The 18,663-nt window shown below is 35.9% G+C and overlaps 1 protein-coding gene across 1 annotated transcript in view; it reads left to right on the plus strand.

The window, feature by feature from the left end:
- si:cabz01076231.1 (calcium-binding protein 2) overlaps positions 1–10,784 on the plus strand; it is a 28,512-nt gene extending 17,728 nt beyond the window's left edge. Inside the window, exons 4-8 of the mRNA XM_049472561.1 lie at positions 453–483; positions 2,233–2,376; positions 4,694–4,803; positions 6,531–6,678; positions 9,671–10,784. Of these exons, the coding sequence (XP_049328518.1) occupies positions 453–483; positions 2,233–2,376; positions 4,694–4,803; positions 6,531–6,678; positions 9,671–9,699 (462 nt within the window). The 3' untranslated portion in view covers positions 9,700–10,784. The remainder of the gene's footprint in view (positions 1–452; positions 484–2,232; positions 2,377–4,693; positions 4,804–6,530; positions 6,679–9,670) is intronic.
- The last annotated feature ends 7,879 nt before the right edge of the window (positions 10,785–18,663 follow it).

Genomic DNA, 18,663 nt, shown 5'->3' on the forward strand with positions numbered 1-18,663 from the left:
AAAAAGGCGGAGCTAAGGCAGAGACAAGACCAAAACACAACAGTAACACATGGCTGGGAAACATGACAAAACAAGAGAACAGAGGACAGAACCAAAGGAACCAAAATCAGGAAAGACACAGGACAGACACAGGCTAAGGTGTGACAAGAATAAACAGAAGTGAACTCGTCACTCTGGATAAGAGATGTGAATCCTGGGAGATGAACTGTTCCATGATGAGGTTTTCAGAGTAAACCTAAATATATTTAATTAAATCAGGAACAGTGTCTGACCGTCCCTAATCACACGCTGCTTCCTTCAGTTTAACCAGCAGCAGCGAATTAAATCTGACCCAGATCTTCTCCTCTAATCCAGAACCGCTGTGTTTAATCTCTTCCTCCAAAACTCCTCCTTTACTTTTCTTTTCTCTCTGTTTCTCCATATCTAACCTTTGTTTTCTGTTTGCTCTTTAGGAACGAGAATTGTCCCAGCCAGAATTAGATGGTGAGTACCTTATTTCAGATTTATTAAAACTATTTGAGACCTTCAAATGAATAAGAATATATTAAATAAAATCAGTTCTTTAAGAAATAAAAGTCTAAATGTGTCAGATTTGTTTTTATTTTTTAATGTATAAAAGTTGTCCAAACAAAAAAAGAAAGAATTACTTAAGTAACCCAAAAGTCATAAATGCTTGATGTATGTTTATGTTTGGAAAGGGCTCAGTTGACTGAAATAATAAATACATTCATTACAAAATATACAAAACACATTATTCAGTTCTGAGGTCTCTAATTTCCTTTCTTTCAGTCATTCTGTTCCAATAAAATATTATTTAAAAAATGCATTGTTATTTTGCCTTAAATCATAATATAAAGTTCTAATCGACTTTATATGTTAAATTGTTGGCTATTCACATTTATTGTAGTTTACCAATGCGATAAAAGGAATTTTAAAATAAACGCAATCTTTGTGATTTAGAGAATTTAGATTTTTTATTGATAAATTAGCGTGCAGGAGGAAATGGTTTAAATGATTTACTGTTGGGGGAAAAAAGGTACTAAATTTAACATTCTGTTACTTTACTGGCTTCAGTCAGAACATTGATCTATTATAAAGCTCTTGTTATGACTGTATAATTTTAGTTTTTTCTTGTTTTTAACTTTAAAAAGTTATGAAAATAACAAATAGCAAATGTATGTACTTTATGTGTGTGAACAGCTGGACCTTAAGGACTGTTTTGTACTTTAAGAGATACATTTACGATGTTCTTTAACCCTTTGAACCCCAGTCTATTTTGGAGTGTTTTTTTTTCCTCTGTTTTTTTTGTCAGTTCTCCTTTCACTTGTTATATAACACAGATATGTTATACTATTGTTTTTCTTTATATCAGAAGACATTGAGCTGCTCAAAAATGTCATAATTTAAGATGTAAATGCTTCCAGAATTTGAAAATCTTCATGCAATTGATGATGTTTTGATCAAAATTTTCCCTGCTCCTGTTTTTTTTTTTTTTTTTACTTACTTTTGAATTTACAGACTTCACACCAATTCACACAAGTGTTTTCTTTTCATTAGTAGTTAGATTATAAAGTATAAGGATTACTATTACTGTGACAGAATACACGAGCAGCACCAGGCGGATTTATTTTTCTTGATATTCCCACCTCTAGGATACAGATTGCTAAGATCTTGACCCACATAACAGAATAAGACTTAGAGTACTTTGGGCCAATATGGCCAATATTCCTACCTAATGAAAATGATCATTTATCACCTGCTTATGATAAAAGTAAAGAGTTCTTTAGCAAAATTATCAGATAAATACTGTTTTATTATAATACAAATGTAAATAAAATGTAAATACAATTTTGGAAAAACAAAATACAAAACAGTGAAAAATAATAAATATTTGGTAAACAAATTAGTGCCAAATAGAATAAAGCATGGAAATATGAAGGTAAGCCCATTCTTTAGGAGTATTTCACAATAGATTTCTCTGAAACACTAGAGTACCTGTTTGTCACAATGTAGGAATCATGTTGGTGTGTTGACGCATTCCTGTGTAATTAAAAAATGCACGTTTTTTGACGCAATTTGTGTCAGTGGGGTTTTATAAATCTGTAGCACTTCTTGTATTATCTTCTTAACTTTCCTCCAGCTGGTTAATTAATGAATTGGTTTATGGTGATTGATGGTTAATCAGAACAGACAGTGTGGAGAGACTGAAGGATCTCTGTGTGTGTTTTTCAGAACTTGCAGAAGCGTTTAAGGAGTTTGACTATGATCAGGATGGATATCTGAACTATAAGGACCTGGCTGAGTGCATGAGGACTATGGGCTACATGCCCACTGAGATGGAGCTGCTGGAGATAATTCAGCAGATTAAGATGAGGTGTGAGTGTCCAGTATCAGTGTTCCTCACCATCCTTATTTCATTCTAGGGTTTCACATCCCATCATAACCCAGAGGATCATTTAATTTCTCACATGTTGCTCTTTGATGTCTCAGGAGACGTATTTTTTGATTTTCACTTTCGTTTTATTTAGAGAGGAACTGTGTCACAGATGTTTCTCCTAAAATTACTTAAAAGGAACAGTACTAGACAAAAATCATGCATGAGAAACTTCTGAGGTTAAAGGAGCCAAACCTGATCTTTATTGAGATCTATGCTTAATACAAAGCCGATTAAGCCCTATCCGGACGGGATTAGTTTCTCATGTATGGGTCATTCTTCATTTGGAGTGGGAATTCAAGTGGATACATTTAAAAAAATCAATTAAATTTTTCCCAGAACGTCTTAACGTCAACCTTAAAACGTCTATTAACAACTCCACTTACCAAATATGCAAAATGGAGAGCTTAATTCCAAATATATTTTAACATTAAATGCAAAGATTTGTCACTGCTGTTAAACCATCTTGAAGTTTTTATTTTGTCATCAATTTATTTATTTTTAATTTAAATTACAATGTGGCTGAATGTGATAAAGAAATTCCATTTAACTTAACATGTTACCAAAGTATGTTTATACAAAAGCACTGAAAGTAACAAAAATAAAGCGGCCTTCTTTTATACTTAAAGGCATCTTCCTATAAAAAAAAAACAATAGTACATTTTTATTCAAGAAACATGAAAAATTCACTACTGATATAAGAGACTGATTCTAACATTTCATGCAGGATACTTTTAATTAAAAAAAATCATGAAAAAGGACAAACACCACATGGTAACACATCTGTAACACCAGTGACTGTGACACCAGTGACATTTTAATTAAAATGGAGGATTTTGTGAAAAGCCTGCCTCATTGGCAGTCAAGAGATCATGTGTAACTACTTAAAATCAATGAAATAAAAGACATGGCAATATATTTGATATAAAAATATGTTATTTTTTTTCAATTACAGCACATAACACCAGTGACACAAAGAAGTTATGTGCTACCTGATAAAAAGAATTATCGTCAAATAATAAAATAAAATGAGCAAGTATGGACTCACCTTCTCATGCCTTGAGATGCTTTTTTATTTGATGACCTGTGACCCAGGGAACAGTTTAACAGAGCTAACAATATCTATGATAAAATATAATATATAGAGTCCTGATAACACCAGTGACCAAAATCTGTGACAAAAATATTTTTTAAATAAATTACATATTTTTTTATGTAGTATGATGCTGTAATATTTCTTTACACTAAAAATGTTTGCTTAAGTGTTGAAAATTGGTTATGTGATGAGCCTGTTTTTTTCAATTGCAGTCCGGATGCAGGAGTTTTATCACTGAGTAGAAGTGTGAAATATTTTTCACAGACGTCCCCCTGAGAAACTAATCCCGTCCGGATAGGGCTTAAGCTATTTGGGAGTTATCTACTGGTGGAATATACACTAACTTGTTCACTGGGTAGCTAAGCCTTAGCTTAGAAACAACCATTCAGAAAGCAAATAAAAAAAGCAGATTTGCTGCTGTTTGTTAGATGTTGTGTAATTTCTCTACTGGTGGAATGGGCACTAATTTGTTAGCTAGGTAGTTATGTAGTTCTGTTGATTTTTTGTGTTGTCATTGTTTTGCCTTGCCATTAAGCTCAGATTGTATAATGCACCACAGAAAAACAGAGTTATTAAAAACTACACAGAACCATTTAGTAGCACATGTATTAGTGCATCTAAAACAAACGAATATCATTAAAAAGTTAATTTATTTTATGAAGAGTGATCCATTTTAAGCGTTTATTTCTTTTACTGTTGATCATTATGGCTTACAGCCAATCAAAATCCAAAATTCTGTCATTAGAATATTATATAAGACAAATTGGTACTTTTGGCAGTGCGGGCAATGTGGCAAGTCCTGCTGGAAAATTAAATCTGTACAAAATATGTGCTGTAAGAATTTGCAGGAAAGCACTGCGCTGATTTTGGACTTAATAAAACACTAACACATCTGAAATACTGATTTTTGGGTTTTCATTGGCTGTAAGTCATAATAATCAACAATAAAAGAAATAAACGCTTAAAATAGTTCACTCTGTGTTTAATATATCTATATAATATATAATTTTCACATTTTCAACTGAATTACTGAAATAAAGTTACTTTTCAATGATATTCTGATTTTATGAGATGAACTTCTAGAATATAAAACAATTCTCGTTCTATTGATCTTTTTTCTTACAGTCACTGATCCGTGTGTGTGTGTGTGTGTGTGTTGGCAGTGGGTGGTCTGATGGACTTTGATGATTTTTGTGAGCTGATGGGGCCGAGGATGATGATGGAAACAGCTCATATGCTCGGAATAAAAGAGCTAAAAAGCTCCTTTAAACAGGTAAAAAAAACTTTTCCACACACTTTCCATTTCTCTTCTTTACCCCCCACTGCTAGACTTATAGCATCACTCCTCCCCTTGGACCTGAGCGGTGGAATGTGATTGGGCGAGAGACAGACACCCCCTATAAGTGTTAAAGGAGCACAGCGGCTCTCCACCACCTTAAAAGCTCCACAGATCCACAGTAAACAATCATCAACAAAACTCCCCCAAATACACAAAGACACTCTAGAAGCTCCTCATAAAGTGAAGCTCCTTAAAAGCTCCTTAAAAATTGTGTCTAGGTGCTAGCTTGAGTAACTTGGTGTTTCAGTTCCACCTGAAATGCTGTTATTAGTCAGCTCTGTAAAAAAAATAAGAGAGCACGTAAAAATGATGAGTTTCTTTGATTTTACCAAATTAAAAACTTCAGGAATATAATCATGGATGGATGGATGATCACAAGCCATCAAACCAAGCTGAACTGCTTGAATTTTTGCACCAGGAGTAAAGGCATAAAGTTATCCAAAAGCAGTGTGTAAGACTGGTGGAGGAGAACATGATGCCAAGATCCATGAAAACTGTGATTAAAATCCAGGGTTATTCCACCAAATATTGATTTCTGAACTATTAAAAAAGCAACGTTTTGTTATTTCAGCTATTTCTCATTTTCTGCAAATAAATGCTCTAAATCACAATATTTATTTTTTTGGAGAAATGTTGTCCATAGTTTATAGAATAAAACAACAATGTTCATTTTGCTCAAACATAAACCTATAAATAGCAAAATCAGAGAAACTGAAGTGCTCTCTTCATTTTTTTCAGAGCTGTATTTACACAATCACAATAACACTAACAGCTTGTTTGACATTTTCTTTCCACCTTAAAAACACTGAAGCAGTTACAGGTGCCTGCTGCACCATTTAAGGTGGCACAAAGCTGCAAGCATGTGGATAAACAGCTACACTGGCTTCTCTTGTCCCACCTTAAGTGCTGCAGCTGTTATAGAATTAGTGTTTGACAGTTGCTTATTTGATTTTTCTGTTCCACCTTAAATAATTGAGTTGAATTTTAGTTTTGCAACTTGATTTCTTACTGTTGCTCCACCTTAAATTCTACATCTGCAAGGTTAAATGTGTTTATATTGGTGTGGATCTCGAAAAAAAAAAAAAAACTGATGATTTTGATTTTGTTTATTCAGAAAACTGAAACAGTAGCTGTGCCTAGTTTAGTTATATCTGGAAAGTAATTGATAATAAAGACCTAACTCAATAAAACTGATTTTTATTAGCTGTGCATACTGGACAATATAGAAGCATATCTCATAAAATTACTCAAATAATAGTATAAATATAAAATATACAGTGTTCTACAAAAGTTTTAGGCCTGCAAACGTATTTTACACAAAGACACCAAAGCTCTGCCAATCAGTCTGATTTAAAAATCATATCATTAATATCACAATCTCAAATCTCTAATAGAGAAAGGTATATTAATTATCTAATTTCTGAAGGTTTTAATGTGAATTCTTTATACAGATGTTGGCAGAAACCAGTATTAATGAAATCAACACAGACAAATCAGTGTAAATAATGGAGCATTTATTAACTAATTTAAACATAAATATCATTTTAATTCATACAAATGCATTTAACGTAGCTCAGATTCCTCCGCTCTCATATGTGTGTTTCTTCATGTGTTCTACAGAGATGGTGTATTTTTTTAGGCTCTGATTGTGTGTTATATAGTTTGATACAGACGGGGATGGGAAGATCACTCCGGATGAGATGAAAGAGGCGGTGAAGACTTTACTGGGAGAGAAGCTGAAGAAAGGAGAGCTGGAGGAGATCCTGAAAGAGATGGACCTTAATGGAGACGGCACTGTAGATTTCGATGGTAGATTCTGAATCATCTACACCCCCCCCAAGCCCCCTTCCCTCCCCCCCTTACCAAACCACACACACACACACACACACACACATATTATAAACAATGTACACTAATCTATGCAGTAATAATTAGGCAAATGGTATTTATATGTTATTTACACAAAGTGTAACATCACACTATTAAAGTGTTGTGGCGTAACTAAGTACGGTTTGTGTAAATAGCGTCTTAATTCTATATATGCTAAGTGTAAATGGTATATTATTATACCAGGACTAACACCAGGGCTAATACAAGAGCTAACACCAGGGCTAATACTAGAGCTAACACTAGAGCTAACACCAGGGCTAATACAAGAGCTAACACCGGGGCTAATACTAGAGCTAACACTGGGACTAATACTAGAGCTAACACCAGGGCTAATACTAGAGCTAACACCAGGGCTAATACTAGAACTAAAACCAGGGGTTATACTAGAACTAACACTAGAGCTAACATCGGGACTAACACTAGAGCTAACACCAGGGCTAATACTAGAGCTAACACCAGGGCTAATACTAGAGCTAACATCGGGACTAACACTAGAACTAACACCAGGGCTAATACTAGCGCTAACACCAGGGCTAATACTAGAGCTAACACTAGAGCTAACATCGGGACTAATACTAGAGCTAACACCAGGGCTAATACTAGAGCTAACATCGGGACTAACACTAGAGCTAACACCAGGGCTAATACTAGAGCTAACACTAGAGCTGACACCGAGACTAACACTAGAGCTAACACCAGGGCTAATACTAGAGCTAACACTAGAGCTGACACCGGGACTAACACTAGAGCTAACACCAGGGCTAATACTAGAGCTAACACTAGAGCTGACATCGGGACTAATGCTAGAGCTAACACCAGGGCTAATACTAGAGCTAACATCGGGACTAACACTAGAGCTAACACCAGGGCTAATACTAGAGCTAACACCAGGGCTAACACTAGAGCTAACACCAGGGCTAATACTAGAGCTAACACCGGGGCTAATACTAGAGCTAACACCAGGACTAATACTAGAGCTAACACCAGGGCTAATACTAGAGCTAATACTAGAGCTAACACCAGGGCTAATACTAGAGCTAACACCAGGGCTAATACTAGAGCTAACACCAGGGCTAATACTAGAGCTAACACCAGGGCTAATACTAGAACTAACACTAGAGCTAACATCGGGACTAACACTAGAGCTAACACCAGGGCTAATACAAGTGCTAACACCAGGGCTAATACTAGAGCTAACACTAGAGCTAACACCAGGGCTAATACAAGAGCTAACACCGGGGCTAATACTAGAGCTAACACCGGGACTAATACTAGAGCTAACACCAGGGCTAATACTAGAGCTAACACCGGGACTAATACTAGAGCTAACACCAGGGCTAATACTAGAACTAAAACCAGGGGTTATACTAGAACTAACACTAGAGCTAACATCGGGACTAACACTAGAGCTAACACCAGGGCTAATACTAGAGCTAACACCAGGGCTAATACTAGAGCTAACATCGGGACTAACACTAGAACTAACACCAGGGCTAATACTAGCGCTAACACCAGAGCTAATACTAGAGCTAACACCGGGACTAATACTAGAACTAACACCAGGGCTAATACTAGCGCTAACACCAGGGGTAATACTAGAACTAACACTAGAGCTAACATCGGGACTAACACTAGAGCTAACACTAGGGCTAATACTAGAGCTAACACCAGGGCTAATACTAGGGCTAACACCAGGGCTAATACTAGAGCTAACACCAGGGCTAGTACTAGAGCTAACACCAGGGCTAATGCTAGAGCTAACACCAGGGCTAATACTAGGGCTAACACCAGGGCTAATACTAGAGCTAACACCAGGATTAGTACTAGAGCTAACACCAGGGGTAATACTAGAGCTAACACCAGGGGTAATACTAGAGCTAACACCAGGGCTAATACTAGAGCTAACACCAGGGCTAATACTAGAGCTAACATCGGGACTAACACTAGAACTAACACCAGGGCTAATACTAGCGCTAACACCAGGGCTAATACTAGAGCTAACACCGGGACTAATACTAGAACTAACACCAGGGCTAATACTAGCGCTAACACCAGGGGTAATACTAGAACTAACACTAGAGCTAACATCGGGACTAACACTAGAGCTAACACCAGGGCTAATACTAGAGCTAACACCAGGGCTAATACTAGGGCTAACACCAGGGCTAATACTAGAGCTAACACCAGGGCTAGTACTAGAGCTAACACCAGGGCTAATGCTAGAGCTAACACCAGGGCTAATACTAGGGCTAACACCAGGGCTAATACTAGAGCTAACACCAGGATTAGTACTAGAGCTAACACCAGGGGTAATACTAGAGCTAACACCAGGGGTAATACTAGAGCTAACACCAGGGCTAATACTAGAGCTAACACCAGGGCTAATACTAGAGCTAACATCGGGACTAACACTAGAGCTAACACCAGGGCTAATACTAGAGCTAACACCAGGGCTAATACTACAGCTAACACCAGGGCTAATACTAGAGCTAACACCAGGGCTAATACTAGAGCTAACACCAGGGGTAATACTAGAGCTAACACCAGGGCTAATGCTAGAGCTAAAACCAGGGCTAATACGAGAGCTAACACCAGGGCTAATACTAGAGCTAACACCAGGGCTAATACTAGAGCTAACACCGGGACTAATACTAGAGCTAACATTGGGGCTAACACTAGAGCTAACACCAGGGCTAACACTAGTACTTACATCAGGGGTTGAATTATTATGCTGATTCAGTGTATATTACAGCTATATTCTGCTTGTTGTCAAATAAGTATTTGAATGACAGTGTATTGTTTTGTTTACTAAAATTACTCTACATGAACTCAATGGTTTAAAAAATAAAATATAAAATGTGTTTTGTGCATAAAATATGTACACTATTATTAATGTGTTTTTATCCTGCAGAGTTTGTTATGATGCTGTCGGTGCAGTAACCTTCACTACTGACTCCACCTGCCCAACACCACCTGCTGCAGCTCCACCTGTTCACTCAGAAAACGAGGAACCAAGAACCAATCAGAGAGAAGAAGAGAATAGTGAACAAATGGATTAGAGTAAACAATACAAGTACAGTAATGGTGGTAAAGATAACTGTGTCTTTAGGTAGAGGCTTAGTAAATTCAACATACCAGAAAGATTTAGGGGGTTTAGGAATTCCAGTAAAACCTTTAGAGGTAAAACAGAAGTACTCATTGAGTACTGTGTTCATTTGATTGTTGCTTCTTAATCAGTGTTCTGATTTCTACTGATTATGAACTAGGGCTGGACCATAACTCCAACATTTATACTGCAATATATATTTTTATTCCGGGTGATAAGAAATCCATCGATATGCTTTAATTTTCCAGCCCTATATGAGATGATGTTTTCAGGGAGGGAGACACAGAGCTTGTCTTTGTGCTTCATTATCTGCAAGACTACAGAGCAGCAGCAACAAATACTGAAACAGAAAGTTTTAAATCATGTTTAACTGTGAAAGAGTTTCATATTTTCAGAGAGATTTTCTATTTTTCATATTTTTACTTTTAGAGAAAAATATAAAAAAATAGTTTTAGGTCATTAAGGAGCGAGGACTTAAAACCACTATAAGAAGCAAAGAAGTTCCTCTATTTTATTGGAGGGGGCAGTGTAGCATTTATCAGTTTACTTTTGTGACAGAAAATTGGGAGCAAAAAAGAATATTTTTGATAGAGAGTATATAAATACAGCAGGGTTTTAATTTATGTCAGGGTTTTAATTTTAATTAATAAGTAGGAAAAGTGTGACATAAAATTCCATATTCTCTCCTCTGGTTTATTATTTTAAACACCAAAATCCTGGATTCTCTTCTTTATTCATGTGAGGAATTGAAACAGCCGTTCTGCTCCTGTTCTTATAGGGTTACTGGTGTAAACTGATACAGATGATCAAATAAAACCTGTAAATATGTGTAAAGAACTGTGTGTGTCCATGAAGAGGAATTTAGAATGTTCTGTAAATTATAATTTTGCTAATAAATAAAAAATCATTTTAAACTAAAGTTCATCATTTGTGTTTAATCCTACACAACCCAACGGCAATAAACTATTTAAGTAATGAACAGAATGACAACTTCAATAAACACAAACTACACTGTCCAGGATTTTACTACCTACTCTTGTGTTTTTGTACATTTTCTGTGGAATTAGTTTTTTTTTTTACAAATTTTTCTTTTAGAATCTTAAAATTTAATTTGCAGATTTTATTATTTTTGGTAAAACTTGTGGTAAAAAAAAAAAAGCTTGGTGGAAAAAGTGAGATGTTGTGAAATGTCCCTGGAATGCAAAATGTATGAAAAGAACGATGCAAAATGATGAGCCTGGCATTATCATACAGTGACCTGTAGAACCTGTAGATCATGCTTTTACTCAGATTCAGTGACATAATGTATCTAGAACCTCCAGAACATATAGCAAAGCTGGTAAAGCTGGTTCCACTGATTAGAATTGGAACCTGATTAGGTGTAAATATTTAATATTTCCATTTAAGAAAAGACGGACAAAGTTTTCATTCACTTTTCAATTTATTTATTTTTTCTATTTCTGCCCCTCACAATCAGAATAAAAAAAAAAGAATCTTTTCTCATTCTCTGATTTTTCCTTTTGTGTATTTTGTTATGGATTATAACATCAGATTGGGGGAGAAAATCCGAAATTTGTGTAAAAAATTTATTTCAGTTATGAAATCATTTTTTTTTCTATAGCAAATGGGGAAAGAAGTAAAAGTGTTTTGAATTTAGCCCCAAACCGTCCAAAAATTAAACCAATAAACACTAACCGAGATTTTTTTACAAGATGCAAAAGTAAAAAAGCTTTTTTTCCCCTGAAATTCAAATTGTAAAAAGTAGTAAAACATTTACATATTTTGAAATCTCATATATTGGCTCCTGGCATCACTCATTTGCAATGCAATGCAAATGAAAAAAACCAACAGGAAAGATCACCCTTGGTGGGCAAGACTACACACTGATGGTAGGTGCGCTTTCGGGGAACACACCCATTATGCTAATAAATGATACCAGGAGCCAACAGGAAAGAAGTACTTTTATTTAATATATTAAGAAATGTTAAATAAACTTTTATCTTATTTTTTTCTGTCTCACCTGTTTAGTGTACAGAACATGAAGAGTAAATATGGTTATTCTTAATTCATTTTTTGTTAACTTGATGTAAACAATGATTGTATTTATTGTGTTATGTTGTTGTAGCCTTAGTTAAACTGATATGTAGCAACACTAACATATAAAACTAACCCAGCTGTGCCTGATACACGCGTACCACATTACACTACACTAGTCTCAGAATCACCAGAGAGTGGGTGTCAGTATTGAAAACTCTTATAATTCAGAACCCTCTGTCTGTTCATGTATAAGGCCCCGCCCCTCAACAAAAATATCCAATCAGCTTGCTGGATGTGCAAGGAGTGGAGCTAGATGTCCCACATGATAAGGAGATCTGTGCAAGAAACCTAAAAATGATGTGTTTGTGCATTGCTGAGCCAAACCCTACACACTTTTTCCTTGTTTTAAATTATTTAATGTGCTTAAAGTGTTTTAATCCATTGATGAACCCAGTGTCTTCAAGTCCCGCCCTTGAACAAAAACATCAAATCAGCTTGCTGGATGTGCAGAGAGTGGAGCTAGACATCCCACATGATAAGGAGATCTGTGCAAGTGCAGTAGCCATAACAAACCACATTATTTCTTTAAATAAAATTATCTTTTTTATATGAATTGGCTCATTGTTTGTTATTTGTTTAGGAAGACAGATGCAGGACAGAATAAATCATAGTTACTAAAACAGTCATTCGATCATTTAATTCTATAAAACCGCCTCCAGGATGATCCTTTTGCCTCTCAGGCTCGATCAGCGGCTGGGGATGGGTTTTCACCAAAGACTTTTACTTATTTATATGTTTTTTTAATAATCTTTTAATGAGATCTTATCTCTGGAGTGGTTATAATAGAACTGTACTGAAACTGCGATCTGAATCTGAATAGATTTACTCATTGGCGTAGGAACCGATTAGAAACAGGTGGATTTGTATGGAGTGAATTTTGTGCCAAAAGTTTTACGTAAAAAAATAAAATCCATAATCAAAATTTTAAGAATCAAAAGTAAAACATGTATGTTGCAAATTCAAAAGAGAAAAAATATATATCAAATATATATATTTAAATATACTTGGTTATTTTATTATTCTTTGCACTTATTTGAAAATTATTTTAGTTTGGATTTTGCCAGTCTTTGCTTTCATTTTTGGATTTTTTTGGATTTTCTGTGGATTTTTGTGGATTTTGCTGCTAAAGACTTTTGCTTCTGGAATCTCTCCTTTGCTTCTGCTTCATTTTTTTGGTTCTGATTTTTGGCACACTTTTCACGGGTGGGCGGGGCTTAGAAGAAGGCGTTCCCCTTTAATCTCTATTGGTCACCTACCCTGAACCCTCGTCTGAGACAGACCACGCCCACCCCGCCAGCTTCAAGCGCTCTTCCAAACAAGGCGGAGCGAACGGGGTTCAGCTCACAGCAGCACCAGCAGGTACTTTTCCAATTAAATTTCATACAGACGTTATGTTTAATGTTATATTTCTTTTTTAAGTAAGTGTTTAACTCTATTAAGATGCTCATGTTAGCGGGGTGTGCTAAATATCCATGCTTAAATGATACTAGTTAGTTAGTGAACACTAACCTACCTAGTCAGTGAGTTAGCTAGTTTACCTAGGTCATCTGGTCAGTGAGTTAGTGGGTTAGCTAAGCTAGTTAGGTTACCTAGTCAGTGAGTTAGCTAGTTAACCTAGGTTATCTGGTCAGCGAGTTAGCTAGCTACTTAACCTAGGTCATCTGGTCAGTGAGTTAGTGGGTTAGCTAAGCTAGTTAGGTTACCTAGTCAGTGAGCTAGTGGGTTAGCTAAGCTAGTTATTATGCCCCAGGGTAAAGCCAAGTAAGTGCTGGTTACGGTTAACTAGCTAACTCACAGACTAGGTAACCTAACTAGCTTAGCTAACCCACTAACTCACTGACCAGATGACCTAGGTAAACTAGCTAACTCACTGACTAGGTAGGTTAGTGTTCACTAACTAACTAGTATAATTTAAGCATGGATATTTAGCACACCCCGCTAACATGAGCATCTTAATAGAGTTAAACACTTACTTAAAAAAGAAATATAACATTAAACATAACGTCTGTATGAAATTTAATTGGAAAAGTACCTGCTGGTGCTGCTGTGAGCTGAACCCCGTTCGCTCTGCCTTGTTTGGAAGAGCGCTTGAAGCTGGCGGGGTGGGCGTGGTCTGTCTCAGACGAGGGTTCAAGGGTAGGTGACCAATAGAGATTAAAGGGGAACGCCTTCTTCTAAGCCCCGCCCACCCGTGAAAAGTGTGCCAAAAATCAGAACCAAAAAAATGAAGCAGAAGCAAAGGAGAGATTCCAGAAGCAAAAGTCTTTAGCAGCAAAATCCACAAAAATCCACAGAAAATCCAAAAAAATCCAAAAATGAAAGCAAAGACTGGCAAAATCCAAACTAAAATAATTTTCAAATAAGTGCAAAGAATAATAAAATAACCAAGTATATTTAAATATATATATATGATATATATTTTTTCTCTTTTGAATTTGCAACATACATGTTTTACTTTTGATTCTTAAAATTTTGATTGTGGATTTTATTTTTTTACGTAAAACTTTTGGCACAAAATTCACTCCATAGATTTGTCCCCCCCAAAAATGATATTGTTTCGCTCAGATCAGCTGTACTATTAATGAGGAGACAGACCAGACCAATCACGGAGCCAGTTCATGTATTAATTCCCGCCTCTCAGTAGAAACAGCCAATCAGCTTGCTGGTTTTGCGACGCGGGGAGGAGAGGCAGTGTGCTGGTGGTGGAAGCCCCGCCCCCTCGCTGTGAGATTTAGCAGCGGGATCGGGCTGCAGCAGCAGCTGATTTAAAAACCGATCTGGATATAAGGAGATTAAAAAAAAAAAAAAAGGTAACGGTAGGTTAACCACGTCAACAGTGATGATATGTTTCTGATAGCTGGTTAAAAATACACGTCTCTGAATCAGCAAAAAGTTTAATCCCACTGTGATTAATAAACTGCAGCTGTGTTAGTGAGTTAGCTTAACTTTGGAATTAGTTATATTGGGAGTCAAGGTTAAAGAAAAAAAACTATATATGTAATGTTCAACTTGCCCTGTACCTGATTAGCTAATCACTATTTCATTTTGTCAAGCTGTGTTTATTAATTTAGGATTACAGGATTTACTGTGAGCTATAATGAACGAAAATTCATTTAGTTAACTAGTTTGCTAGAAGCCAGATGTAGTGGTTAGCCAGAATATAGTACAGTACTTTATGTTTTAGTTTAAAGCAGTTTCTTAACCCTGATCACTGCCCCAAAATTGTGTTTTCCACCTGATCCAGCTGATCGGCTAATAAACAGTCATTTACCGAATTTACCTGATAAAATCTCTTAGCCCCCTATGGAGCCTAAATTAATCATGTATATCCAGCAGTGTATTAAACACATCATACCACCACTTACTCTATTAAATGCCTTTAAAGCAGAGGAAGCTCTAGAATATGGAGAACAGTGTTAATATGCAGTATAACATGTAAGAACAGGGTTGAGAAACACTGATCTAACCTGACTTCTGTTAATTTGTAGCTCAAAGTGACCACATGTCTATGAAACGTACAACGTCTATAAAGTTACATTCTTTTACATAAAAGGACACCATCTTAAGAAGAGCTCTCAGTAGAAAAAAATAAAGCGCAGGAGAAAACGTAAAGATATGACAGAATTGACATGCCAATACATAATAATAATAATAATAATAATAATAATAATAATAATAATAATAATAACCAAATTTGTTATATTACTTTAAATATTAGGTGATAACTGATCATTTTTGTTATATGCATACAATTCAGACATTGCATTCATATTCTTTTCTAACAACAGTAACTGTAACGTGGAGTAACATGTTTAGGTTGTAAAGTCACCTTTTAATAATAATTTACTTTTAATTAAAAGTAATTTCCACAAATGTTGTTCTAGGAAACTACAGGGTGGGCTTGGGTTCATATTGGCAAATGTGTCCCCCCCCCAATATCAAACCCGCTCCTACGCCCTTGGGTTTACTGTAGCCTAGTGCTGTGAGGAAGTGAAACAGTGAACAGAGGGTAAGTGTTTCTAATAAAGTGGATAGTTTGTGAGGAAATTAATTCGGTTTCAGTCACACTTTGTGGGACCAATGAATGTTTTCCTCTTGTGAAAGACGTTTCCATCCGGCCGCAGTATCCAGCTCAGATTGGTCTTGTGTGCCATATTATTCTCCTTCACCACCGCCCACAGCTGAAAAACAGAAACAGGGATAAAATCATTAACAAATCAGACAGAGAAAAGAAAATGCTAATGAAGGAAACAGTGCAGCACACAGCAAATCAAGTTACTGCAGGTCAGAAAATGCTGCTTGTTCTTACAGCCTACAACACAGAGACCAAACACTTCATTATAATAAATCATATACAAGTTTATCTAAGGTAACCCGGGGGGAATCACTACATTTTCACTGCATTTTCTGAGCTGTAGTAATTTCTTGTGGTTTTTCTCTTTTTTTTTAACTCCATACAGTTTTATGAATTATAAACATTTGTTAAAAACAACAAATTACCTCAAATGATTTGAATAGATTGAACTAATTAGAGTTTACAGTGCTAATTTCCACATAACTTTAACTCATTCAGATTTAATCCCAATAAATACTGCCAAACTATTAAACTCCGCCCACTTATTTTACTTATTTAGTTGGAGACAACTGTTAGCACCATCTTGTTATAGATCCAATATTTACACTAAAAAACTATAGAATCTACTCAATACATTGAAGCAATAATTTACAATATATTTTTTTATAATCAGTGAATATTACCAACATTAAACAGCTTAGACACACTAAGGTCAAGTGTAGCTAAAATATCTTAGCACTCTACTGATGATGAAACATTTAGCATCATTTATTTGCATAATGGGCATCTTTCACCCAATCCTTACCATCAGTGTGTAGTGTTGCCCACCAGGGCTACCTTCCATTGGGTGTTCTATTGTGTTTTGTATAGTGGTTGTTTGTTTAACCTACATTTTGTAGGCTATAAGAACAAGTTACAATCTTCTTTACTACAAACTGTGTTTGTAATGCACTGAGAACTGTAATGCAGGAATAAAGATATTCTAGAAGGGAAAAGAAAAACTGACTGGATGTAAGCAGGGTTGTTTTATCCTGTTTTAGTGACCAAAAACACAAGCTAACTTTCTTCAGTGATAGCATAAGACAGGGGTCACTAATAGGCGGGCCGCGGTCCGGATCCGGACCCAGTCCGGTAAACTACTGAGAAGGATTTAATTCTGACAGTGTTTATTTAAAGTGGCAGAACATTTCTTGTCTTTATGGTTTAGGTGCTTTACAGCGCATTAAACTCACAGACCAATCACGTGTGCTGTAAGATCACCAAACGCTTTCCTCTGCCAATCAGATCTGTGCAGATGCGAGAGCGCGGAGCCACACAGGCAAAGCAGGCGGTGAGAAGTGGGAGAATAAAGTGAGAAAAGCTAATAGCAGGTGGTGCGCACCAGAAAAAAACATTAAAATACTACCTTTATAAAACATACTAGTACTAGTGTTACTTGGAGGAATTAAAGAGAAACAACCGAGACAAGAGTGCAAAATATTTTATTTTACTGCACCTGATCAGAACTCCTCAGCACGAAAAAAACTCCCTCGCTCACAGGCGCGCTCTCTCTACTCCCAAACAACCCTACCAGTAATAATATTAAATAAAATAAAACTACTGTTTTTAAACAAAGCTGACATTTCTCCAAATATTGTATGATCTGTCATTCATGTAATTATCATGCCAGACAGGCCTAAATCTAATATAAATAAAATCAAATTGAATAAATATAGCATTTTAAAAACAAAGTGAACATACAGATTCACATTAATAGACTCGATAAGTTCAGGGTGTTTCCATTTATTGTATGATGGGTTGATAATGTAATAATTGTGACAGGTCTATTTAAAACAATACATATTGTTGAAATATACTAGTATGTGTATTTTGTTCAGTCTTTCAGTTATTGATGAAATAAAACACTGACAGAACTACTATAGGCTTCTTCAGTAAACAGTATATAATACTGAATCATAACACAAGTTGCGACGGTCCGGACCTCGGCCTGGAGAATTTTTCTCTAACTGGACCAAGCTGAATTCTAATTACATACCCCTGGCATAAGAATTTAGGGAGTTAAACAAATACAAAAGTGAGTTAAAAAGGAGTTCTAGAAAGGTGTTAAATGTTTAACTATTGTGTAGATTGTGAAGCTACAGTATATAAACCATGGGAAAGAGTTAAAATCAATAAAATTGGCTGCTGTGCAGAGAGTCCTATTCTATTGGCAATGCTTCTTTGTCTATAGGAGGTAGACAAGCTGAAGTAGCTGAATCCATTAATTCATTATAGAAGGTGTGTCCTCAGATAGTTGGGCATATAGAGTATTTAGATATATACACTCTATTTGAGTAGGTTATTTCTTCACAAGATCATTCCAAAAGTTTGTGTTTTTATTATATACAGCTCTGGGAAAAATAAGGAGCATTTAAAAATGATGAGTTTCTTTGATTTTACCAAATGGAAAACCTCTGGAATTTAATCAAGAGGAAGATGGATGATCACAAGCCATCAAACCAAGCTGAACAGCTTAAATTTCTGCACCAGAGTAAAGCAGCATAAAGTTATCCAAAAGCAGTGTGTAAGACTGGTGGAGGAGAACATGATGCCAAGATGCATGAGATTAAAACTGTGATTAAAACCA

The sequence above is a fragment of the Astyanax mexicanus genome, chromosome 25, assembly GCF_023375975.1.
Source record: "Astyanax mexicanus isolate ESR-SI-001 chromosome 25, AstMex3_surface, whole genome shotgun sequence".
Classification (NCBI taxonomy): domain Eukaryota; kingdom Metazoa; phylum Chordata; class Actinopteri; order Characiformes; family Acestrorhamphidae; genus Astyanax; species Astyanax mexicanus.